The following is a 26,516-nucleotide window of genomic DNA, read 5'->3' as shown; positions in this document are numbered from 1 at the left end:
GAGGAAAGACAACAGACACTCAAGGTTCATCTCTTTATAAAACTCAATAGTTGCATACATGTTCATGAACTTTGGTCTGAGGCCCAACCACACCAGTGACAACACACATGTTAGTTATTATTATAATATGAACAGTGATGTAGAACTGGTGATAAGGTCACATGACCGTAGGACTTGATGAGTTGATACTGATCCAGCACTGCAAAGATGCTTACATACAGGCCCAGATCCAAGTTCTTGAGTAAGACAGACCATGAATCTATGCAGCCGTCAGACCAAAGTTCATGAACAAACCATATTACAACATCTGTTAATATCACTCCCAAAATGAAAACATTTTTTTTGGCAGTAGCCTTCAACTCCATTAGAAAAGGAACAGAATATTTTAAGAGAATTGCAAAACCTCTTGGTAATGGTGAGTGCAAAAACAACAACATAAAACTGATGTTCATACACAGTATATATTGTAATATATAATTGAATAAGCAACAACAGATAAACATGTCTGACTACAGGTCCTTGTATTGTACAGTATGGCTCAACTTCCATTTCTCTTTTAAATTTTTGTTATAGATAAACTGACAGTAACTTTGCTACAATGGCTCCAAAAATATGGCTGTGCATATGAATCCAACTTGCTTCCATTCATTCACTTCTCTCTCCTGTCTGCAACAATCTAGAGACTTCCTATGGCAAAGTAATATAAGCACTGTGTAATATGGCATTTGTCCTTTTACTCTGAAGTCTGGCTAACTTGGTCATTTGACCGGTCAGTGTAGATGTAGAAATGGCACTGACAGTGTACACTTGGTCAAAATAGGCATTTTAGGTAGCATGTGGATCATGTTCAGAGCTAGTTTCCCCAAAAGCATCTCATCACTGGACATGGGTGCTAAAATGCTTTTGAGAACCTCAGCCAAGAATGACTTCCACCTCCACTCAATCGTCAATCATCCATACTGTCAATGTGTACCAGTTCTGACCACTAGATGGAGCTACTCTTCATAAATATTTCTCACAATGTTTCTCATCCCTGTCTGCATTCAGTCTATCCTGTTAATAATCCTGCATGCATCAAATCCTTATATTAGTCTTACATTTTCACCTTGTTCAGCCTTTATACATGCATGTACATAATTCCTAATAAAATATATACAGTACATTATTGCTGTGAAGTCACAGAAGTGTCAAGACAAATGGATGTAACTGATACCACTGCTTGGAAATTCAAAGGGTATTAAAAAATGAATAAAAACAAAACAAAAAACACAAGCAGCCCAATTCCTGCAAAGTACCCACTGCTGCTTGCGTGGAACACAAATGACTGGACCGGGCTCCACATGAATCAGCCATGCTTCAGTATTTACACCAGTGACTTATTGCACCATGACTTTATAAAAAGAGAGACAAAAGTTTCCCTGCTGGTGACGGTAACTACTTCAGCAAACTCTTAAAAGTCTGCATGCAAACTGCTTTGGCCTCAAGCATGCCAATCCGATTTACTAACAGTGGTCCTATGTTATCAAGTATCAGCTTAAAGATACAGTAAAGAAACAGTGTTGCATTAAAGGTTTCTTATGAGTTTTCACATACTGTTGTGTTAAGATGTGTGAGCCTGCTCACAGTTCACCATAAATGCAGTACTGGTATAAATGTATAGGCTTTGGGTGCTTTAACAAAGACTAGCTTATATGACAACCTCAAAAGCCCTTGAGTTAGAGTTGCTACCCTCAGTGCACTGGGATCAGGTTAAGACACTTTGTTGTAACAGGAGAAAAAAAACAGAGATTAGAGATGAAGCAATAGTGAAACACTCAGCTGGTATTAAGATCACCTCACTTCATCTGTGTGAATGTATCACACTATCCATCACCTTGAAAATCAAATCTGGTCTCGCACACTAAAAAGAGCAGACGAGTTAATATACTCGCGATTTGTGCAGCAAACAGTAACAGACAGCAGTTTTAAATACTATAAGGTCAACACTTACAAAAAGTTAACTGCCCTTAGAAAAAAGGTGCAAGCATCACAAAAGTCTGTACATGTCAATGAAAAAAGTCCTATCACACAAAAAACCTTTGACAGATTGAATATCTACTGGCCATGGCGAAGGCCTTTCTCCTTCACTTAATAACTGGCTTTGAATAGTAATCCAGCATAATAGAAAAGATGGATTTTCATATTAGAACATTTCCATGCCATAGGAAACTTCAAAAAGTCACCGATTTGGGCAGCTGCTGTCCCCCTGAGTGCATCCTGTAAAAATCTGGGCTGGATTGGACCAAGGGCACCCCTACTGGTGACTGTCCTGAGGGCCTGGAGTGGCCTGGGGGAGACCCGGTGTATAACAGTGGGGCTGGGAAGGCAGAATGGTCCCTGGGGCCCCTAGAGAAAGGCTGAGAGTAGCTGGATGGGGTGGCTCTGTGTGTGTCTGAATGGTTGGGGGAACTACACTGGAAGGGAGCGAGTCTGTCGGCGAAACAAGGCGGAGGAGGGGGGATGATGGAGTCCTCCACCCAGCTGTCCTCTCCTTCATATTCCGGCTCCTGAGGCAAACTGGGGAGAGCACAAAGCGAGCGAGGAAGAGCAGGGGATGGTGGGATAAATACAGCGGGTGGAGGGAGGGGGTACAGAGCAGGGTCGTAGTCTCTATCCATGGGATGCGACGGGGGGTTGCCGTACATGCCAGGAATTTCCTCAGGCGTGGAGCCCAACCCTGGGCTGTGAGGAAGCGTAGCTGCCATGTCCATCAGCCTCTCCAGGTAGCGGTCCTCGTCTTCGGCCTCAGAGAGGTTGTCATACTGGGACGTGTTGGAGGGCCGTCTGTCTCCCACAGGCACCGGGACACAGAGAGAGACTGGGAACTTGGTTGGCTTGGGAGGAGGAAGTCTGGAGGCGGAGGAAGTGAAAGCATGTGGAGGGACGGGCTTGGAGGAATGAGGTTCCTTCTGCATGAGGTCAAGGGATGTGGGCGGTTTTGGGCGTCGTTTTGGAGATGGCTTCACCGGAGTAGGACGCTCGAACCTCAGTGAAGGAGCAGAGCAGGGGGAGAGTGAGCGTTGCTGTGTCTCTGGGCCAGTCCCATCCACTAGGCAGGGTGTTTCAGTGTCCTGGGGTGTTTGGTCGCTCTGCTCAGGGTAGCAGAATGGCGGAGGAGGTAGATCGGGAAGATCCAGAATCTCTTCCTCAGTCTGAATGACAAGAGCATCCAAAGACGGGGGCTCATAGGGTGGAGGCCAGTCCACAGGCTCCTCCTGGCTCTCTGGGTCTCCAGGCTGGGTGTCCTCTTTTCTCCTCTCCTCAGCCTGGCTAACCTGTGGGAACCTCTCCTTCACGTTACTGACTGCTGCTGCTTCAGAACGGGGCTTGTCCACTGCTTTTGGTGGCAATGGAGGTGGTCTGCAGGGAGACGGTGGTGCTTGTGTGTGTACTACAACTGGTTCTGGGGAAGGCATAGAAGGGTTGTGTGCCCCAGAGAGGTTTCTGGAGTCCTGGGGGTCCCCAGGTGAAGGGGTCTGGTCTAGGGTGATGGTGTCTGGCTGTTGGGCCTCTGTATGGGGCTGATTGTGGGGTTGTAGATTCATCTTGGCCTCCAGAGGAGGCTGCAGGGGCAGTAGAAGAACTGGTCTCTCTTGACCCAGAGGTTTCTTTGGCAGCTCTTCTGACTTGGCTAAAAAGAGAAGTGGGAGATAGGGGATGTATCAACAACGGAAAAACCAAAACTATGAAGTACATCAAACAGAGGGTTGAGTTTTGAAGTATGTGGTTTTGGACTAGACAGTAGAGGAAACAAAAATAAAACAAATTTTTTTTAGTCAGGATGCAAAACAGAATTTCTTCCTCTTGGCAATTCATCATTGTTATATCAAACAGTCCCCACCTGGAGGAGGCAGGTCCAGCTTCTTACTGCGCAGCTCAGACATGGCAGCCTGTAGCTGCTCCACCACCACATCATCAGGCAGGAAGAAAGACACAGCCAGATGCTCCTGAAGAAACTCCCTAACGTCCTCTAACTGAAACTTCAGCAGACGCTCTGAATGGACACACATAAGACAAACAAGAGGATGGCCAATTAACTCATGGGATGGATGTGACAGTAATCTGTGAGGTTAGAGGTCAACGGACGGGAGGTTAAAAGCTGAAACAGCTGTCAGGTAACGTCTGTGATAAGGTGAACCAGAAAAATACAAACAAGTCAGTCATATTTAGTGCTTCAATAGGAGGTGTAACACAGAGGCGCCAAACCTTTCCTACTTAATCAACTTTAACTTATGATTTATTAACTTATGATACCAACGAAAGAAGCAGCCCATCAAGTGACTTGTTTTGAGAGCAATCAACCAATCTGGTGAGGCACTCCTTGAGCGAGCATCCAATGAAAAGTAAGCATTCCATTCTTCTCCACAGCAACCGGCCACTTGCATTATGTAAGCCATCCACTTATGAGGCAGCCAACCGAGAGGCAGTGTGCGATGTAATCCACACGGTAATACTCACTGGTATAGCAACAGCAGCTATGGCTGTATCTGGGCATAAAGCTGGTTTCCCTGACTCATTTAGAGCACACGGCACAGCATGGCATGGAGGATGATGTCATCAGCCTCATCCTCATACTCACTCTTGTGTAATTTCAGGGTTGTGTAAGCCATGGCGGTCAGTATCTTCTCCCCCTCCAATATGTAGATGTCCCATAAACGCAGGGTGAGGGTGAAAGGGGTCTGTTATACAAGACACACAGCAGCACAAAGTCAATGTCATTAAAAAACAGAATAACACAACCCAGATGTTTTTCTATTTGGGCATCAAAGGAAAAGAGGGAAATGCGTCGTGATGTATTGATATTTTAAATGCAGGACCACATCTGGGACTACAGATGAACAGGAAAGGGAGATCCAGAGATCCAACAGTCATGCAATTCATGTTCTGAAAGCAGCTGAGGAAATACAATGGAGACTCACTCTGTCAATGAAGCACTGCAGAAACCATTTGGTGGTGTAAATCCCGGTTGTCATCTGCTCCTTGTCCTGTGGGGGTTTTTAATGAGAAATGGTCTCTATGGGAAGTCACTCTTCATAATCTGTTTTCAATTTTAAATCTCCACTCTCCAAATAGTTCTGACACTTGGACTCTTCCATTGCAGTAACATTTTGAACATGTGGCCTTTTGCAACAGAGATTAATTAATGACTTGATTACATCAACTACAATCCACACCCTTCTACGAATTAATCAAGCCTATCCCATAGACAGCAGCATCAGTCATGCAGATGTATCTCACCAGGTGCTTCTTCAGCTTAGGCAGCATTTTGGAGAGGATCTGCTCATGATGGGCCTGGAAACGCTGCAGCTTGGGAAACCCTGGGATGAAGAACCCTAGTAGAGTGAACGAGCATGCCATAAATGGTGTGTGGTGCAGGTAGAGAAATAACACATTTGAATTCATAAGCTGAGCAAGGGCAACATGAGAAAACATGAGAACAAGGTTAATGATGTCCTTTGCAGTTCAACAACAGACAGAAAAAACAATTTGCTTTCACTAAAGTGAAGGCTATGGTCTGATGTGATATAAATTTAACCCATTTGTATTATATCATCCTAACATGAAGTTTTCTGGTCTTTCAAATCATCCCACACTAATCAACCCTCCCCTCATCTGCCTCACCGTGCATGGCATGCTTGCTGTTGGTGAGGAGCTGGGAAAGGGCCCAGAAGGCATCTTCCTCGTTCAGGTACATGAGCAGGATGGCAGCGATCTGACTCATCCCCTGGCAGTAGCTCACCTCCTGGGGGAACACAGGAGAGCAGACAGGTTCAATTAAAACAGCACGGGGCAAATGAAGAGGAATTATTCATAACTTAATGTAGCACACAAACAGGACCAGAGACGAGGGGAGGAGGACACCTGCATGTCTGATGTGGTCTGAAGGCAGACAGTGGATGTCTGATGAGATTAAGCTGTGCACACAGAGGAGCTATAGGCCTACGTGCTGCTACACTGTCATTAATTCAATTTACCAAAGGTTGTACAACAATTTACTGCAGTCAAAACATAAATTCTCAAATGTCTATCATGTCTAAACCTTGTATTACTGCCAAATCTGACTCCATAATGATCTACACTAAACAAATCACCCTTGGCGCATACAGTGTACACAAACCCAAATACACATATTTGCTATTTGTCCATATTAAGCCAGATTTATTGCGCAACTAAGAATGAGCACTCACAAGTATCCTTTCATGGAAACAGTAAATTTAATTAGGGTTACAATGAGGTTAAACTAGACATTCTCCACATTCTTTCTCTACCATCACATATGGGGAAGGACAAACACCGTTCCCCCCCCTCTCCCTCCCTCTTTCTCTCTCTCCCTCCCTCCTTCTCTCTCTCTCTCTCCTACTGACCCAGTTTCTGATAAGCAGTGTGAGTAGAGGGGAAAACGGAAAAGGGGAACAGCACATGGCCATTTCCTCTGGCTCAAACACCTCTACCGCACAGGAACCAACTACACTCCCAAATCAGAAAAACAGGACTGGATTGTGTTTGTGTGTGTGTATATGTATGTGCGGGGCAAAGTACATAAGCATGGGGTCTGTATTTATGTCTGTATTAAGTTAAGAAACATAATGATAATAGCCTTGTAATGATAATATTTCCATCCTCTCCATTCCCCATCTCTACCTCGAAGAGACATGCTCTGATATGGAAGAGCTTGGCGGGAGCAATCTGACCTTGTAAAAAATATTGATAAATACGTATTGAGATATGTTAGAAATATGATGGCATGTATGGATGCATATACAGATTTACGGTATTTTAGTAAATACATGTTGACACAGATAATGCCTGCTCAGTCACAGCAGCCTCAACCCTGTCAACCCCGCTGAGGCAAACTCTAGCTTATGGTGGAGAAAGTACAGAGGCAGTTTTCGCAGAAAAGAGATGCAGTAAAACAGAATCGTTGTCATCATCCTCATCATCATTGCTGGCCTCAGTATCCACAGCTGCAGTCCAAATAGATAATAAGCCCAGAATGTCATCATAAAGGGAACAGAGTTTAACGATATAAAAGGTGGTGATGGAGATAACAATGAAAATGGCTTGAGGGGTCATGAGGGATGAGGAATTGAGATATACAAAATGTCATATTTCTCTGCCATTTCTCTGACAGTGTTTCTGAGGTCAAGAAAACCAGAACTGTACTATAGCTATATTATATTGTACCTTGCCTAGCTAGTTAAAGTAAATTTAGTATCAAAGGGGACAAACCGTCTCAAGGACCTGAACACTGAGTATAAAGGGTTACTGCTGGTCTGACTGCTACATTGTGTTTCTGTACATTCAGGCTGAGCCACATAAATAAAAGATCTCATCCAAAGCTCTAAACAAGGATGAGAATGGATGGGTTTAGAGTGCTTGTCCTGTTCTCATCCCACTGTTTGGCCAAGCAACACACTCTAGCGCTTCTCTGTATTATGTAACACACACACTTAGATATGCACACGCGCACACACACACACACACACACACACACACACACACACACACACACACACACACACACACACTTACCGTGTTGTAGACAGAGTAGGCTGCTAGTACATGAAACAGCGCCTGCTGCCTATAGAGAAAATAGAGACACCAACAATTCAGCTTTAAACTAGAAAAACAAGGATACAATTCCTTAGAAAATAAGGTAACACAGCAAGCTGAAACAGAGAAAGAGTATGGGAGTTTAATAGATGAAAATTCCCCAAAGCCACATGAGCGATGATTACTCATGCATAAACCATCTCATCTCTAAACGAATCCCATCAATTAGCACAGACAGTTACATTCAAAACAGCCGCAAATAGCTCTGGAGAGGCTGTGTCCCAACATCCTGTTAGCCTATGTATTAATGTGTGTGTGCGGATATCCTTTACTTCTACCGAATGGTCCTCTGTCTGAGCTCTCCAGCTTTGCCCATCGCAGCAACGTTTAAGTATTAATGAAGGGTGTGTGTGTGTGTGTGTGTGTGTGTGTAGACAGCGGATATGCCAGACCTTCCAGAGGCCTGTGATCTATTAGTCTCCTGGTGACACTAAAGCATTTCAGGGATGTGCAATAATAATTCCACATCTTGCAGTGAATGTCAACATGTGCCATGTGTATGTTTGGGTGTTGCATGCAGGGGAGTGTGTGTGATGGCATATTTGCAGGCATTAAAACACTCTTATAACGGTGCAGTGGGCAGACATGCACGGTTGTGTGCTGTACGGCTGATTAAATCTGGTGCCTCAGCGGTTTCTGACAGTGAACACAAGGCAGCCAATGTGTGTGTATGTGTGTGTGTGTGTGTGTGTGTGTGTGGTGAGGGGTAGGGTGGGGGGTGGACTCCCGAGCTGAGTGAGCTTTGTCAGGGCATTAACAGATATAATGTAGACAATTAGAGGAGATCCCCCACCCCCGAGGCCTACATAGTAAATACATGCCTTATAGACACTGACAGAGACAGGAAAGGGGCCTTAAATAGCTCTCAGTGTGTCTGTGTGAACAAGACAGCTGTTGACTAGCAGGGAAGGAGTGGGCAGCCAAGCAGGATGGAACTGTGTTTAGGTCTGTTTGGATTCAGAGGCTTTGAATTGAAGGGGACGTATGTTACCAAGGGCATGGAGAGAGAGCACTCAATCACACACTCAAAGCTAAACTGCCCGTGAAAGACCAGAATCACCAACCTAGGTGCAAATGCAATAATACATTAAAGTGTGTGCGTGTGCTTGAGGCCAAATCATGTATGTTTGATCGTTTTTTTTTGCTTCTTTCTATTAGCGTTATATGTATGAATGTGTTTTCTCACAGCATGTGAACAGTGTTTTTCTGTGAGCATTGCATTTATATGTACAGTGTTACTCGTGCCATTTCCTGTGGGGCCACACTCACTGACAGGAAGGCTAACAGAACACTGAGAGGGAGGAAACCACTCTTGCTTTGGTTGTGTGTGTGTGTGTGTGTGTGTGTGTGTGTATGGACGGTCCTGGGAGGTTAGAGCCAGAGTTCACGCCCTGCAGGAGACTTAGCAAGGGCAGACCTGAACACGAGAGGTCGATGAACAAAAAACAACCAGAGCTTTGGAGACCCCCCAAGCAAAACAAACCAATGAGTTGAAGACACGTTATGAAAGCTAAGCAACCCATATATCACTTACTTAACGGTGGCTAAAGGTCAGAGGAGTATTCACATGATCCATAGGAACACCAGCAGTGTGTTTGCTGTGGGTTGCTACTGTGATTCTTAAGGGCGGCGGTGACATAACCGTGTAAAAGGAGCAATGGTGAAATCATCACATCACATCAGTAATGATTATAGATCTATTAATCATCACTCATGCACTTAAAACCAAATTTAGATGTCACAATTAACGCAATCCAAATGTGACGTGTTCTAATATTACTGTGGCATTACCTGACACAGTAATGAATGTTGTTGAATGTACATTTACTATTCAAATTCAAAATTCACAGCCTTCTGCTGACCCAAGCTGGGAACTCACTTGACTCCAAAGCGGTCCATGAACATGATGTGGTTCCTGAAGGTCCTGTTGACGTCCAAGTCTATTTGCTTGATCTCTGTGGAGAAGCTGCGAGCCTGCTGCTTCATTTTCTGGAGGAAAGAGAACGGGGGAAAAATAATAATTAGAAATTGTAGACAAATGCCAGAATTTATCATTTCACAGTATCCACATTGTTGAAGGGAAACCTCAGACTGCTAAATAGTGAGCTTCAGTTATAAGAATCAAACCTCATATTTTCCGGCGTTGTCTTGTTTGACCTTCTCTATGTCCAGGAGCAAGGCCCAGGCTTGCCCTCTTAGCTGGAGAGGGATGCCCTTATACACACGCTTCACCATCTGAAATACATGGGACAGAGACATATGAGCAGATGGATGGATAGGTATACCCTTAAAAACAAAGAAACACACACACACACAACCAACCAGAGGAGAGAGAGAAGGCCACTTATAAATGCTGCTTTATTTTTTTAGCACTTATGTACGTGTTTCAACTGTCTAGACCAAAGAGGAGGAAGGAATAAGAGAAGGAGCTGTGGTTAAAAGGGGAATGGAAAATTATGAGAAAAAGAAATACTACATCAAATAATAGACAAAAGGGAAGCGAGGGCTAAATTGAGACAGTATGGGTGACAAGAATGTACTGTATGTGTGTGTGTGTGTGGGTGTATGATGGGAATCACAACTAAGTTACGCACCTTATCACTATTCCTGTACTTGTCCCACTTCTTCACCATCTTCAGCCATTTCTCCACCCGCTCTATCTCCTGCTGCTTTTGCTGGGGAGGGGAAAATACACATAATTTAGGCACCCTGCATATGTCATGGAGCTTAAATGTCATATGCAATGCCAAAATATGGATGAAAAAAAAAAAAAAACATCCCAAAAACTAATACCTTCTCCTCAACGGCACTGGGTGTTGGCAGCTCTTCCTCACTGGAGCAGAAATAAACAAACAAATATGTAATGATAAGAAATGTGAGAGAATGATCTAAGTTTAACAGTAGTGTAACACATCATCATAATGTGAGAGAGAGATATGAATGAAGGTTATGAATGAAGGTATTCTCCAAGAATTCAAGCCACTAAATCTCCAGTGGAGGAGTAAGGTGTCAGGTAAACTTACTGCAGGAAGCCAAAGCGGTCAGTGACCTTATAGATGCTGTAGTCAGCATCCTCCCAGGGGTCAATGCTGACGCCCTCCTGCCTGCCCTGAAACATGTATATAACCCCCATTAGGAAATACTGTAAACACAATACATAGTTTACTTAAAAAATACACTGAAAATATACAATGAAACAGTGGGTGATGCAGACAGAACAAGTAGGATAAATGAACGCGGCAGTTTGAATGTTGTGATGGTCATGATGAGGCACAAATGTACACAGTCACACAGTCAAGTTGTTGTTTTTGCGCCCGTCTGCCCCTACAGTCTTTAAAACTAGTTTCATATGTGGTGCTCTAGTTTGCTTATTCCTAATGGGTGCATTTGAAAGTGTTTTAACCCTAATCTGTGAAGGGGTGAAACACACAAACTCAGTCACAGGCATGCAGCTATGGGTGTCATTAATTGAGCATTCCTAGTAATTCCATTTCCACTGCCTGTTGGTAACAAATCTATTCTGAGTTCACAGGTTTCAGCCACCACTCGCCAGGGCATCGACTTGCTTTGATGTGCGAGATATGCCTGGCCTACCCTTGTTTGAGGAGATATTAAGCCACCTCAAAAAGAGCTGCACAAATCAAGCTTTTACTTTCTTTTTGTGAGAGAGACGTGCAGGAGCTGTCATGAACTGCCTGCCCTCCCTGACATTTGGCAATAGTGGCTTGGTACAATCTGTCCCTGAGCTCAGCTGTTCAGCTCAGGGCAATCCTCTGCTGTCTAGTCTCTTCCAAATGTCCTGTGGCAATTCATCAATTTATAAGCTACACAACCTCACATGTATCATCTCTGGATATCTGAACAGTCCTGAGTACAAAGCAATGGTTAGTGAGGCCAATGTCATCAAATGGAGTTAGGTGATGATATTATCACACACACACACACACACACACACACACACACACACACACACACTTACCTTGTCATATTTAGAGATGATGTCAGCCCGTTCCTCTGCTATCAATGTCTCTATGTCCTTCTTCATGTCAAAATCTGGAAGGTATTAAGAATTAGCCCAAACCATAGAAAATATGCCAGCATATTAACTTTTTAACATATTGTGGCTCAGTCATTATTGATCAGTTATTGAGTCACTTATTCATAAGAATAAAATAAGATTAATTCTGTTTTAATGTGATACTTAATTGATCCCCATAGGAAAATTTTATTTTCGCTTGCCCCCCTCTACAGGGAGAAGACGACAGATGTTTAGTCCCATCTCTTATGCCACTGGATGATTAGTCGGCAGTGGATCAGCCAAAAGACACCCTGGCTCTGCAGTCGGACAAGCAATGGGCCTTGCCCTCATTCAACCCTGCTAACTTCATACAGCACACTCCCATACCGCAACTAGTCCACTAGTCTGTGCTGTCTGTATTATCAACCTAGTCCTGTCCTACACTGCCCTACATTACCTAGCCCTCCTCTGTTTTGTGGACTCAAACAACTCCCCCACACAACACTAATGTAATACTTTGTTTTGTCTCCCTCAACAGGGAGGTGAGAGTGCAGGGTGAGCTTCAAAACAAACTGTGGAGCTGGTAGCGGTTTAGCGTCTTGCTCAAGGACACTTCTTGCTCAAGGAGCCATATCATTACTCCACCCTGCTGGTGGGTTAGATTTGTTTGAGAGTTGTTCATTGCATCTACCCTAACAACAGGACTTCTGCGCAGGCCACAGAACAGAGATCACATGAGGTGGTGAAACCACGGCCAACTCAAACCTTGACAAAAAAAAAACAGACCACAAAACATGCTGTAGCTTCTTTCCGCATTTCTCATCGCATCAACTTGCTGCCCTATAACACCATGCACAAACACTATCCATCACCAAACCCAGTGGCAGCACTAACAATTTGAAACATCATATGCAAAAGCCAGAACTTTAGCTAATGGAGTAGTACTGTGTACAATTCAACAGGTTCAAAAGGCCTACATCACTTTGGATAGTGTCTTTTACAGCTGAAGCTTAGTTTAACATTAATGCAGCCACATTAAAAGAAAAGAAGAACATTATTTAATTAAATAACATTATAATTTTACATATCACAATTAGGCAGGTCCTTCAGAAGTGAGCTATGCAAACGTATGCATGATTTAGGCCTAGTTGTAAAGCTTTTGTAAAATCTCAAATGGTATACCAAGTGGACAGATGTAGAATGGTTACTGAGCTAACAGTGACTGTGGTTTTGAGAGATTAAATTATATTTGAGACTATAACATATGAATCCCCATTGCGTATTATAAGAATAGAGCACCGAGAATAGCACTATGCATGAGAAAACAGAACTGTGAGTCATGAGAAACCAGGGTAAGGCCCTGCATACTCAGGTTATGTAGGGTCTCTAAGGCTGGGGACAAAACTAGAAGACTTAATTCTAAACGATTTTGAAAACATACCTAATCACACACATAACTTATTTCACTGTTTCTTTTGTCTTTCAGTCATAAATATGCTACACTAAAAGACTGGGCAAAGACCGAGCATCACACACTTAACGATATATAAAATTATCCTGCTGACTCCTGAAATGTCGCTGACCTCAGAACCTCTAATAAGTGTATTGACATTAATGCAACATGCATCAATATGCACTGAAAAAAAAACATTTGGGTTTGGGTTGTCGATGCAGTAAACATGGGCTGTACACTTTTCAACAGGAGCTGGAGGTGAGTAGGCTCCATCAGAAAAAAGGTAATGCTAGTTAGGCTAGCATTACCTTCAGGACACACACTTCAGGACCCATCCAGATGTAAGGTTGTTATATCAAACAAGTTTGATGTGATCGGCGCGGCTCAGAGAGTCGATTGGGATGGTTAAGACTGGATGTGTAGGCTTAAACCCCTCACACTACCAGATAATCTGTGCAGACCACATTGCTTGCGACCAATTGGGAGTTTCCACTGGATGTCGGGATGGACTAGTATGGTGTCTGATAATCCTCTAGTGTGTGTTACACAGATCTATCACTGATGAAGAACCAGTCTTAGAAACTTTGGAAAAAGTGAACTGACATTGTAATGCTAGGAAAAGACAGAAATAGATTTTTTATGAGCTTGGAGAAAAACTTGAGTCTAAATATGAACATGGGGTTATAGTACTTGACCAAGACCTAAAGCAAGTAGGGTAGATTGTGCAGACTAGTCAGCTCAATAATTGTTCAAGCAAACATTTTGATACATGGGCCTGAGACTCTGTGTGCTATTCCTGGGCTAATTGAATTGAGGGTTAATCACAAGCAGAGGGTTGAGACTACAGCAGGCTAGTGGGTCAGGACCGGGGGATATGAAGTGTGTAACAGACTCACAGTCATGGAAATTTATGTTTCTAGTATGTGTGCATGTGTATAATTTTTTGCCTATGTCTGCATGCACATGCAGGGGCATCAGTGCTCACTCTCAGCAGTCTGTCACATGAAAGTGACAGACTGGCCCCAGCCCGTGGGAAAAGGCTGGACGATGGAGGCCGGAGCCCTTGGCGGGACCAGAGCTCAGCTGCTCCGAGGGCCTCCTCCCACTCCCTCCCTCTCACAGTGTCACCCCTGCCTCACCCCGGTCGTCCACTCTAAGCCTGCCGCTAGCCTTCGCTGGCCTGATGTGCTCTGGCAGCCTGGCTCGGCTGCTCAGCAGTTGTCAGGGCTGAGGAGCCACCCGAGAGAGACAACAGCCTCACCACTCGTATGCCAGATCAGCATCTCAGAATGCTGTTTGGATATGAAGAATATGCTGGCTATGCCTGGCAGGCACCCTGGACTCTGGTGTAAGACTTGCTTCATAAACTAGCTAGTCACACCCTTTGTATGTGGACTTTACAGTATCAAGGTTAAATACCACTCTGCTATTGTGTGATGCATACCAAAGCGGTGAGTAGGATGGCATCATTGGACAGAGATATGACAAACTTCATTGTATAGGCTAAGTCCGAAATCACATTTGAATTACTATGGAACTCAGTTCAGTGACCCCTGAGCCCTCTCTAAAGTACACTGGTCTATCTTTTGTCAGGTAAGGTGACACTATAGGGAAACCTACACAGACCAGCTCATTGCTTCAAATGCGGTGTGACAGCAAGGGATGCTTTCACTGATGCTTGACAGCATGTGTGGCCAGCTGAGGGCTCAGGCGGTGTTCAGTATGTCTGGCATGCCTTGCCAACAACAGGTGTGGAGGCACCTGCCCCTTCAAACAAAGACCCTCTAAGTTTCCCCTACAGACCCCAACCAAACCTTACTATAGCCTCTAGTGGCAAGTCATACTCTACTCTCCTCACACCTCAAAGTTACACAATATTACAGCAGGGGTGGTTATCTGAGACCAGTTCATAAGTTAATGTAACATCCAGGAATGTAGTGGAGGATAAACCCACCTAAATTCACCTTTTTATTTACAGTTTATCCAGCTTTAGACTGACATAAATCTTAATAACATATAGTATACATCATGGTAAGTAGTATAAAAATCTAAAGTTACATGAAGATAGGGTTTCTTTTAAAGAAAAAAAACAAATTATGCTTTTCTGAATGTATAATTCATAGTTGTTTATATTGGTGGTTGCCTTATTATGATCACAGACTGGGGGACATAGTTTGCCCACCTTTTTATATACCACTACATCACTGTATATCCTAGATCTGTTCTGTTGACCTATTCATCTATCTTAAGCTTAAGGGCCTGGTCTTTACACCGTCCGTTGGACAGAAAACCAGCACCTGATTCCTTGATTGCTTTTGCCTCTCCTAGCTTCTAAAATATTCATTAAATTTTTATTATATTATCATTAAAAAACAGTGTAGCCTTAGTAAGTCATTTGCCTTTCATCAGGTACTCAAGCCCTCAACCATATAGCCTACCTTATCTCCCAAAATCCATACACAGCCTCAGCAGTTTAGTCTCCTCCATCAAAACAACAGCTGAACTTCCTCTCTCCCCTTCTCTTCTCTAACAGGTGGGCAGTGAAACAGAACCATTAAACAAATGGACGCTGGCTGTTCTTTTCTGTCCTTTCATTTTGTCAACTTCCCCTTTCTCCTCCATTTCAGGTCGCACTATTTTAGGTTTTTGGAGGCGTCAGCAAATTCTCCTGAACAGTTGAGTAGGCTGTCGGCGAGGTGGAGCTATTAACCCTGCCCTAACCTCGCCTATATCATAGGCTCAGGGAAAACTGCCTGACATATATGCAGGATGTATTTAAAAGGCTAGGATGTCAAGGCTAAAAAGACTGAACTTTAGCTTTAATGAGGACAAAGCAGACAAAACATTAACAATGGCAACAGATCCAGACAGAAACAGCAATCAGGCTGTGTTTAGACTATTGATCATCAACAACACTCTATCCCTGGCAACACATCTCATTTCACAGCTGGATGATCTCATACAAGTCAAGACGTGGGTACACAGTCTGTCTTACAGAAACTGGCAGAAATTGTCAAGACAAGAATGACTAACTTCAAGGCCCATCGTGAAGCAAAACTGTGAGACACATTATTCTGGTTCCAGACTGGGGGTTATGAGCTGTTTTTATCATGGCAAGTAAGTCAATCAGTGTAAAAGATCTGCTATGCTTCATCTTTAGGTTCCCGCTGCTTGCTTCCTGTGTTGAGCCTCCAGACTGCTGATAATATTGTGTGGCGGTCAGGAAGAGAAGGAAACCAGTCACTGCCACTCCTTTAACAGCAGGCTCAACGAGGACTGTGGTGTCTAACCCTAATATATGGGACATAAGCAAAAGATGGGTCTTCGTGCAACCAAGGAAAAGGATTTCTGTCCGAAAAAGGCTAAAATTTTCCAGACTAGGCATTTGTAGTCAGCAAGAATGCCATGAGTAATACCGCAGGGTGGGCAGGTCACATTAACACTGTTCTTATTTTGCCAGTGACTCACTAACACAGCTGAGGCCCTCCTCGATTGAGGTTTAGTCAAAGCATGACGTCTCATGGTCGGTTCAAAGAAATTTACTTTGAATGGCTCTTTTCAAGTGGTGGCTAGAAAGGTGGCTAGTTGTGGTGGGGAACAGTGTGTCAAACAGATGGAAGCTGGGGGGAAAAACTGAATCAGCAGCAGAGAAGGTCACTGAGTGGGAGAGAGATCACATCGTTAATACAGTAAAGCATCCCACCTGGAAGGAGCAGGGGGAACGGAGAGAGAGAGAGAGAGAGAGAGAGAGAGAGAGAGAGAGAGAGAGAGAGAGAGAGAGAGAGAGAGAGAGAGAGAGAGAGAGAGAGAGAGAGAGAGAGAGAGGTATGATACAGTGTGAAAGTGTGAGCTGGGGATTAAGTGGAGGGGCACAGTATTAGGTATTCACATTTTTTACAGAAAGAATAGGCTAATACTTAATCTACATTTTGTGGGATGTGTGAAAGCACAGGACGAGTGAAGCAGTGAGAAAGTGGTAGGTGGGGCAGCATGACAGTAGTTGGAGGGGAGTGCTACAGGAGACAGAAGAAACTCTAGGGGGAAAAAAACACTTCCCTGTATGGCCACATTTTGATAACCTGGTTGCTTGCAGGATGTGAGACTGCAAGCCTGGGGCCTAGATGACATCATTTCCTGTTATGACATAGAGCTCTAAATCTAGCTGCATATATAAGCTCTCAATCTACTGTCATAACCACAGACAGCACGCAAAGCATTCTGAGTCACATCTAGCTAATTACATGGTTTTAAACATACAGGAGATGCAGCAACTAGATCTTGTCTCACTGATTTATCACCAAAATTTCCTACTCCTGGCAATGTTCAGCCACAGTATGAGCCAGATGCCCCCAAGGGACTGTAGGTCCCTCAGGGGCCCTTGTTACCCTTCCTGTATCGTGGGTATAACTCATGAATAATCAGCCTTTGATCACGTAGCATTAGTAGGACTAGTAGGATTAGTAGTTTTATCACAGAGGCTTATTGGAAAGCAAGATTGTATGTCCATCTCTGCATGCGTACCCAGGCAGGCCATGTTACCCTGTGTTGGGTTTTGGCAGGAAGTAAACAATGGTGCAACAGACTGAGGAAAGAGAAGAATGAGATGTAAAAAACAGAGAGATTCAGATCTGCCTGCAATGTCAACGCTATACACTAGCAGTGATTCATACAGAAATGTCATCTGATGACATTAAATCTAAGTGAGATTATGTTAAATTGATACATGAAATATAAATGTACTGTTAGCATACAGAGAAGTATTAATGGGGGTCTGGCTGGATGTTGGAGAAGCCTTTCCAAGTTTAGTCACAGGTTTGATTCCTGCAACAGCCACAGTCCATCCTTGTCAAAGTGTCCTTGAGCAAGGCACTGAAGCAGGACTTCTGGCTGCATCCTGAACGCTCCAAACTAGCAAACTCTTTCAACATTCTACAAAGAACATTCTTATACCAAACAATATGAAAAAACAGCAGACCTGTTTTTCTTCCCCAAAAATGTGTTTTGTTAATTTTTTTAGCCTACTTCATTGGTCCACTTTTCACAAGTCCATTTTTGCACAACAGAGACTTCAGACATCTTATTTCTTTTCTTATTACTTTTCCTTGATCCATGATCATCTCTCTTTTGGTCTATAATTAATCTTAATCTGAGTAGCAGTCAGATTTAAAACAGAGGATTAGACCAGAGCGGAGTGATAATGAAAGGCTGAGATTAGAAAGAGTCTGGCAGTAGGCGACTGGAGAGAAATACTGGCTGTAGGCTACAGTGTATGATGAAGCGGGTCATGTCAGGTGTGGATGCAGTCTTGTTTGTTTTTGTGTGTGTGTGTGTATCTATCTCAGTGCGCTGACTTCCTGAGCTGACATCGGTACACTAGATCAGGGTGTGTAAAGGTTATACCAGCGTGAGTGTTATTGGGCAGAGGCAAGCTGAGTAGGCACTGTGCTCTGAGAGTTCATCCGATCACCTCACCCTACCAATGTGTTACTTGCTGTTGTTAAGAGAAAACACAAACCAAAACAGAGACTTTCTAGGAAGATTCAGCTGCAACCCCAAGGCACAGATATATCCAACACTGAGATTTGACCATGATCAACTTTTTAGTAGAGTACCGACTCATCCTTCATGGCTGACAAGCAAACAAACACACACACACACACACACACAAACACACAAACCATCTCCACAAACGGCTGATTGCGTGACGAGGGAGAAGACGACAGATGTTTACTTCTATCTCTTATGCCACTGGATGATTAGTCGACGCCGGATGGTCAGCCAACCTGGCTCTGCAGTCGGACAAGCTTGGGCCTTGCCCTCATTCAACCCTGCCAACCTCATACAGCACACTCCCTTACTGTTCCCAGTGTCATCTGTATTATCATCATCTTTATTATAAACCTGTGTATCTTTGCCTGTTTTCAAACCTTCTCTGTATCAAACAGATCTCCTGACTGGCTGCCTGTTATGCTGGCTCTATAGAAAGCAGTAATGTTGAAACTTCTGCAAAGTTTTCCTTCTATTACTCTCCTGTCTGGATGTTAACTATAGCCTAATATTAGCTGAAACTTCATGTTATTCTCAGGCGCCGACACATGGCAGATGATGTGAGAAAAAAAAGAAAAAAAAAAAAGTCTAAATCTGCTTGTCTCTCGTTTGCATGTTTCACCTAGTACCATATTCTATACACAAAATATCATTGAAACGGTTAGGGTGACATGATATATCTATCCCCACTCAATACATCATTCTGCTGCCCCTCTCATTCTCTGTCCGTCTGTCTCCAGTATGACAAGTTTCCATGAGATCCACTTTTCTGAATGTGGTTGCAATGCTCAGTAATACAGCAACTGTATATGACTCCTAAGATATAATATCACATGCTAAATTTACTACTTTTGCATTTATGGTGGTTTTCTACAAGAACTCATGACTACAGGATTCAAAGCATGGGAATAAGCACAAGCTAAGCATTTGAGTAATTACTGCAGTCATTACTAATACAATTTACAACAATAATCTTTAAAATTAATGCCTTGAAATGTAGTCTATTTATATTATTATCATCCCTGTCATTACATGACCTTGATGCTGCAGGCCTATGGTGATGGTTGAGATGAACAAGCATATCATTCCAGTTCAGCAAAGGAAGGAGCCTAACAAGCGACCACATGGCTCTAATTTTCACATGAAAAAGTGTGGAAGTCCCAGATGGCTACAGAGCTCCAGTTTTTAATGGGTGTCAGACACACAGTGCGTGTATGCAAGCATGCACGTGTCCAAAAGAGGCAGTAAATGAAAGAATGCAGACAGAGAGATAGACAGAGGTAGATATAGCTTTGGAGGTTGTTACCCCATTTACAGCAGGGGCAGTGTAGATGTGAAAATACATTAGGAATTTCTCACTTGAGTTCCAGATCTCCTTCTGCTCCAGACAGACAGGGAAGCTTCTGTGCTCATGGTACAGTAGCTCCTGTTTCAGGTTCAGATAAGAGGATATTATTCCTGCTGCCACAGACTTCAGTCAAGTTCGCCCTCAACAGATCTTTTGTCAGGCCTAATTTCCTCTCAATACAACGTTGGTCTGGCAGTTGAAAACAAAGCCATGTTATAAAAAGGGGAGCCCCCCAGAGACTGGGAATGTCACTGTAAGTCACCCCACAGGAAATCCAAGACGGCTGGTAAGGGATGTTTAACAGCCGTCCCATTCTTTAAGGGAAGGTATGGAATCCAGATGGGACTTCAGAGATACAGTGAAGTTGCCCAAACTTGATCACTAGAGGTTTGAGGCTCTGGATCCAGCAATAGTGATTTAGACGCAACTATGAGTGAGTGGTATAGACAAGCTTTCTAATACTGGGGAAGAGGGGAAGAGGGGGGGATCAAGGCAAAGGCCTAATCTCTGCCTTGTGTGTTTGCCATCTTCAAACATGTTGCACTCAATGACCAATCGCTGAACTCGAAGCATAAACCCCAGACGCTTCAATTCCCACTGTGCCCTCCAGAGCCATAACATAACAATGATGCAAATGTCAAAGCCCCATGCTAACATGTGTTCTGCAGGTGTGGACAATAGCCAATTGTTTACCCTTGCTCCAGTGCTTCCTCTCAGGGCTTGCACTAAGTGGTCATTGACTAAGAAGAACAAAACATGACAACAGTGTGTAATTTAATCCACTCTTGACTGGGTTGAGGCCACTGCTGAGGCCATACAAACTAGGAAATTAACTGATGAATAGGGAGCAGAATGATATCAAATTAGGCCAATGTGAAAATATATCACTGCTCTGTGTGTCGCCTTGATGGCCAGCCACTAAGTCTCCTTAGCAAGAAATTCCTTGCCTTTGTTGCCGTCTGTGCCTCTCTTTCCTCTGTCCCCCTCTGTTTCTCTTGTATGGCTGTAGTGTTTGTGTTTATGTGTTGGTTTGTGTTTATGTGTTGAAAATAGCAGCAACACAGAGACTGTGTGACCCAGGGGCGAAACATCCAGAACACAGGGACTGGGGGAAAGCACAAGGCTCAGAATAGCCTGTTGTCCCCAAGAGGCTTTTCTATGCAGCTTTGCTCTGTACCGCCACTGTCACTCTGCCTTATCGTTTTCCCAAAGCTGAGGACACAGGCAGTAGAAACTCACCACTAACACTCATCATCCCATATTCCAAAACTACCTCACCTCCTCCCCTATCTTAAAAATAGGAAATAACAAGATGCCCCCCCCCCCCTCCTCATGCAACTGACCCAGCCTGAGAACCTAGCACCAGAGTCTCCGGTCCTTGCCTTTGACTCTCCACTACCTAGGGGGGAAAAATGTCTAAATATAACAATGACAGCACAATCTTTTAGATGCAGCAGTGGCGGGCCAGCCAGAGAGAGGCCTTGTTTCCCAGAGTGGCAGCACATTTTGAAGGGGTGGTAGGGGAGGACAGGAATGTCAAGGGAAAAGTATTCATAAACACTGAACCACAGGACCCCGCTGAGAAAGCCACATTCTCATAAATGGATCCTCTTCCTGACATGGATGGAGTCATAATACTAGCATCTAACAATAAAGCCAGAGGAAAACTCTCATACAGAGTTTAAATAACTGAGAATAGAGGCTTTGTAAATCCTTTTTGGAATGTGAAGTTGAACAGTCATTAATACCTGATAAGGAAATACTCTAGGACAACACACACTACACATAACAACTAGGCCAAAGTGATTGCTGAGGGAAGTAAGGCAACCCCATGACGATTGTCATGCTGTAATTTTCATCTTCCATTGAACTGTTTTCAAAACTATTCTCATGACAGCTCATGCCTTTCCACATCTGAATACCAAACCTTCACCACATCACCTCGGTGGAAGTACTCCGGTCATCAAGAAGTCACCCACACCAAAATGACATCTGCTACAACATACACTGTTTGGAGACCACTACAATGCCCTCATCACACCACACAGTGCACTGCTGGTCTCTTGTAATGCCAAACAGATTAAATAATGCAACAAGGAGAAAGCACAGAGCACATGTTACCCAGGGAGAAAGGACCAGGACCAAAGTGAGCTGGCCTTGAACCAAAAGCTCAGCAGAAAGACTGCTAGGTTCACTGATCCGCACTCCACTGCTTATTTGGTTATTCAGCTGGTTGTCATGCTAAAATTTAGTTTGCAGGAAAGTACAGTAACAGAGGATTATGAAACATGGAAGGAGAACAGCCTTACATTGGCAGAAAACTATAATTTCACCATGATTCAACAACAGAGGAGGGGGGGTTAAGTATTTGGAGCAAACTCAAATTTGAAGAGACATCTAAGAAAGACATGAACTAGGGACAATCATGGTAGAAGGGAAATTCCAAGAAAGCCTAATTTAGCCTCTTGTACAAGTGCCCAAAGCAAAACAACTACACTATTTAGGCTATTATCCCAGTGAGCTATCACTCATCACTTCAGTTAGTGGTCTAGCAGTTTTCAGCCTGACTGACAATCTATTTACAGCAGTAGTCTGACCTCCATTTCACTAACAGAGTGTGGGGAATAGGCTTGGCTAATTTGCAGACAAGTCTGGCAAATCAAGCGCGTACAAATGTCATACAGGCTTCTGGCAGAGGCACACTAACCAGACCAAATTCAGATAACCTACACACGACAGTGCTGTACAATTTCACTTTGTGTGGCAATACTAATCACCTTCCACACACAACAAATGTGCACAAACAACATCACATAGCCTATATTCATTATCTGGTCCTCTAGCCTACAATGTCACTTTTAGACCACAACATCAAACTTACAATCGATGCATCTACTCTATGGCAGATATTTTACAAATGTGTTCCTCTATATGAGTCAGTGACCTGAAACTGCTTGAGAAATTCTTCTGATGTGCTAAATTTGACATAGACTATGCTTGACCAAGTCCCCTGAACAGAAATCTGAAAAGACATGTTGTTTGAGAGTCACACAGCAGGCCTAAAGCCTCTCTGTCTTCTTTTTGGCTTCACTATCTGGTGCGTTTTGTGACACCCAGCATTGGGCCTTTGACGTCCCTCATGAGGCAGCCATTCAGGCACACAAAAGGGCCATTTATGCCTCTTCAGTGAAATAATATTATCAGAGCGCAGAATATCTTCAGCTTGTGAATACAAAGAACTACTAGCTACTGACTGCAGAGAATTGTGACAGAACGATAGCTAGCCGTTCAGTAATGTCTCAGAGTAAAACATCAACATTTGGTTAGTTACAGCTGAGTTCATAAGGGCTGCCATTGTTAGAACCCAAAACGTATATGTTTTTCATCAGTGGAGCAGGCTACATAAAAGACAACAGTTCTGTTTACCTAATCCTGCCTGAACTGATTATTTTCAATGCTGTGTTTTCCCTTTTATCCAGGAATAATCTACTTCAACACCCTCTGATACCTCTAAGTTAGATATTTTACAGCAAAACAAAAAAAACAAAACACAAAGTAATCACTGCCTTTGGATATACTTAAAAAGGCTAGTGATGGTGACTGAGGCAACCCATCCACAGGCATGACAACAACAGAAGGGCCCCCATGCTCTGCCATACACGTGGCTCACGTTCTGTTGGCATTAGGGGGGTAATAAGCTCATTGTTTATAAAGCACATTCAAGCCTCTGTGAGCTTTCCATAAATACAAGTCTAGTTCGCACCCTTTTCTGAATGCCAAACTGTAGCTAGATCCAGCTTTTAAAAGAGCTAGCCTATCCTGCACAGCACCACATTGGGGCTTTTCCTTGAGTTGGTGATTCTGAAAGCATATAGATTAAGAAGACCATACTTAGTCTAGAAAAGAAAAGATGATGAAACTGCAGGCAACATACCTTAATAAGAACAAGCAATATGCCTCTACCCATTAAAAACACTAATCCAATGCATGCAAATGAGAGGACATAGTATCTGTATATCTGACAAACGATTTTGAACAATGTTTTGATCTGTGCCAAAAGGCATCTTGTACCATTAGTGGGGTTTTATCTCAATAGTTTCTCTCATCTGAAAAGACTCTTGGTTTGAATAGAAACAACACTATGCAATGAGAAGACTGCCTCAGTGAGGACACTGACAGAGAGAAGATGCACATACATGATGAAAATAAAACTGAGATGAGAAAGAAATTAGGTGTACGTGTGGGGTGGCTCACACTTTACACAGCTAGCGACAGCATGGGAACAGTGCAGTCACATTTCTGATGTGGGGCTTCCTCCTCAAGCTGCAAGAACAGTCAAGTGTCACAGAAAGTGAACAGCTGTAGGTCTACACTAAGGCCAAACATAGTAAAGAAAAACTTTAGGTCTAGCTAGGCTATAGGCTTGTGACCATAGTTTCCTAGGTCTTTAACAAAAATGGAAATCACTATGCTGAGATACTGTCATTGTCATGAGAATCTTCTTGGATGGTAGTCTGCAGATCCAGGTTATTGAGTACAGATTGTAACAATTAAACACTGCTGTGCAATTCTAACAATTACACCCAGTCACAAAACCTGATGAAAGATCTGTCTCCAGTAACTTGCAATGCCTCCACAAACAAGAATGTAGTACAATACAACTGCTGAAAAAGAGTGAGTAGGCAGCACTTCCAAAATTGGGTAAACAATGACTGGATACAATACTCATACTCCACTCTCTACTCATACAATAATGTAGTACGCTCTGACTCACCTCCATTAACGCTCCAGACTGCTACATTGCATTGAAACACAAAAAACACAATGAGGTGGCAAATGACAGTAAAACAATGGACACCAGACAGTCAGAGGATATGATGAGAGCTAGATCCTGTTAGAGGTCTCTCACTCAAACACACAATTTGTAACCTCCCCCACTCCATAAATATGAAGTGAGCCAGTGAGACGCCCAGTTAACCTTCCAAAGGGGACCACGCATGGCATGGCATGACATGCAGACCAGTTACTGGCCTACTTCTGGATACTGGAGCATCTGTGGTTGGTGTGTGTGTGTGTGTGTGTGTGTGTGTGTGTGTGTGTGTGTGTGTGTGTAGGGGGCTAGTAGGGGAGGATCCTGGCTCTCATAACAAGAACATATATTTTTCACACTGATAGAATTAAATGCTCTTGCTCAATTACTTCCAGCAAAACTATGGTTCCTGTTGAGATACGTTCAAGATGTTAACATTTACACTTTAGACAAATTAATTAAAAAGGACAACCTTGACCAGTGGTATAGTTCTGGTTGAAGGAAACTTAATTCACTAAATGCAAGAGGGGGAAGTAGTGTTAACCTTTTGGGAAACCACTAATGCTTCCTGTGCGAAACTTCAGTGCAGTATAGAGACTGAAAACGGACGGGACTAGCCTTTATGAGCAGACACTTCTCGCAACCAAACAACAGCTAATTTAATGTAATTTGCAATGGTTAATGAGGCAGACGCCACCACATACACCTTTCTCACTATGCTAGACACAGTGTTACATGCCATCTGACCGCATAGGAAATCCCGTGCAGGGTGAGGCAAAAACAGAAATTCCCTAAAACGCTCTTTAACTATTAGACTATTGGATTGATTCTAACCACAGAGGGCTTGCTAGGCTGCTCATTTACTCCCATAGTAATAAGTAGATGCTCTCAGAAACAGAGCAAGTATAATTCTCCCTTTCAACAATCACGTGTACCATGGAGCACAATGTACTCACAGCTGTGCAAGCACGGCAAAGTATACAATAATTTGATGATATTTCGTTAGATGGCTAAACACTGGTGGCCGACGGGATCTTGTTACTGCGCTCTTCTTTTATTGATTTGCTATTGTAGTGGATTAGGCAAGTTGTAACAAACACAAAAGGAGCAGTCACAGAGACACAGGCGACAAGCCTTTTGTGGCCACCCACAGACTAGTGTTTTACACTGCTAATAAGTCGAAAGAGTGTCGAGACTAATGAGGAAAGGATGGGGACGTCAGCTAGCTTGCTAGCAAACTGTCGTAGCTGCTTACCTTTTGGTGTGACTTCCCTTCTGCTGCGGTGTACAAGCAGAAAGAAAATCCACTATTCTCATTCTCTCCTTCGCTATCCAGGGGAGCTGTCACCCAGACAACTGTGAGTTTGCTGAGGGCTTTTTCCAGTCAGCTGGCTAGTTAAAAATCGATGCTGGTCAGACACATTCACTCCCCACTCTCTCTATCGGAGTCTGAGACATGCCGCGAGCTGCAGCTGTCTGGCAGCACACCAGTGACAGTACTATGCACGCGCACGAACAACCGAAGGCGCGCATCGCACGGGAAGTTTAGCATGTGTTCTGTGGTTGCTATGCAGCAGCTGACGGTGCTAAGACTTTAGAGAAGGTAAGAGACCAAGACCATCTGGACTTTTTGCAAAAACGCTACAAAAGCCAAAATTGTGAGGCAGTTTCACCACTTCCTTCTTGT

General features: G+C 43.5%; 1 protein-coding gene across 2 annotated transcripts; it reads right to left on the bottom strand.

Annotated features, from left to right (window-relative positions):
- Positions 1 to 29: 29 nt before the first annotated feature.
- On the bottom strand, positions 30 to 26,300 carry LOC139666070 (USP6 N-terminal-like protein). 2 transcript variants are annotated; one of them, XM_071545165.1, is made up of 14 exons: positions 26,085 to 26,300; positions 11,633 to 11,706; positions 10,677 to 10,762; positions 10,447 to 10,486; positions 10,248 to 10,328; positions 9,781 to 9,888; positions 9,533 to 9,642; positions 7,573 to 7,621; positions 5,662 to 5,782; positions 5,278 to 5,372; positions 4,959 to 5,024; positions 4,619 to 4,718; positions 3,881 to 4,033; positions 30 to 3,670 (listed from the first exon to the last, which is right to left on the bottom strand). In XM_071545165.1, exons 2-14 carry the CDS (start codon positions 11,696 to 11,698, stop codon positions 2,211 to 2,213), a joined length of 2,535 nt encoding a protein of 844 aa, XP_071401266.1. In that variant the 5' UTR covers positions 11,699 to 11,706; positions 26,085 to 26,300; the 3' UTR covers positions 30 to 2,210. The 2 variants fall into 2 exon arrangements, with proteins under 2 accessions (XP_071401266.1, XP_071401267.1); XM_071545166.1 differs by lacking the exon at positions 26,085 to 26,300 and adding an exon at positions 15,563 to 15,644.
- Between the last annotated feature and the right edge of the window lie 216 nt (positions 26,301 to 26,516).

Source organism: Centroberyx affinis, unplaced genomic scaffold (genome assembly GCF_046629955.1).
Source record: "Centroberyx affinis isolate AG114_WGS23_722 - 3 ecotype Tasmania unplaced genomic scaffold, CSIRO-AGI_Caff_v1 ptg004786l_1, whole genome shotgun sequence".
Lineage (NCBI taxonomy): Eukaryota > Metazoa > Chordata > Actinopteri > Beryciformes > Berycidae > Centroberyx > Centroberyx affinis.
This window is presented reverse-complemented; position numbering and strand designations above follow the sequence as displayed.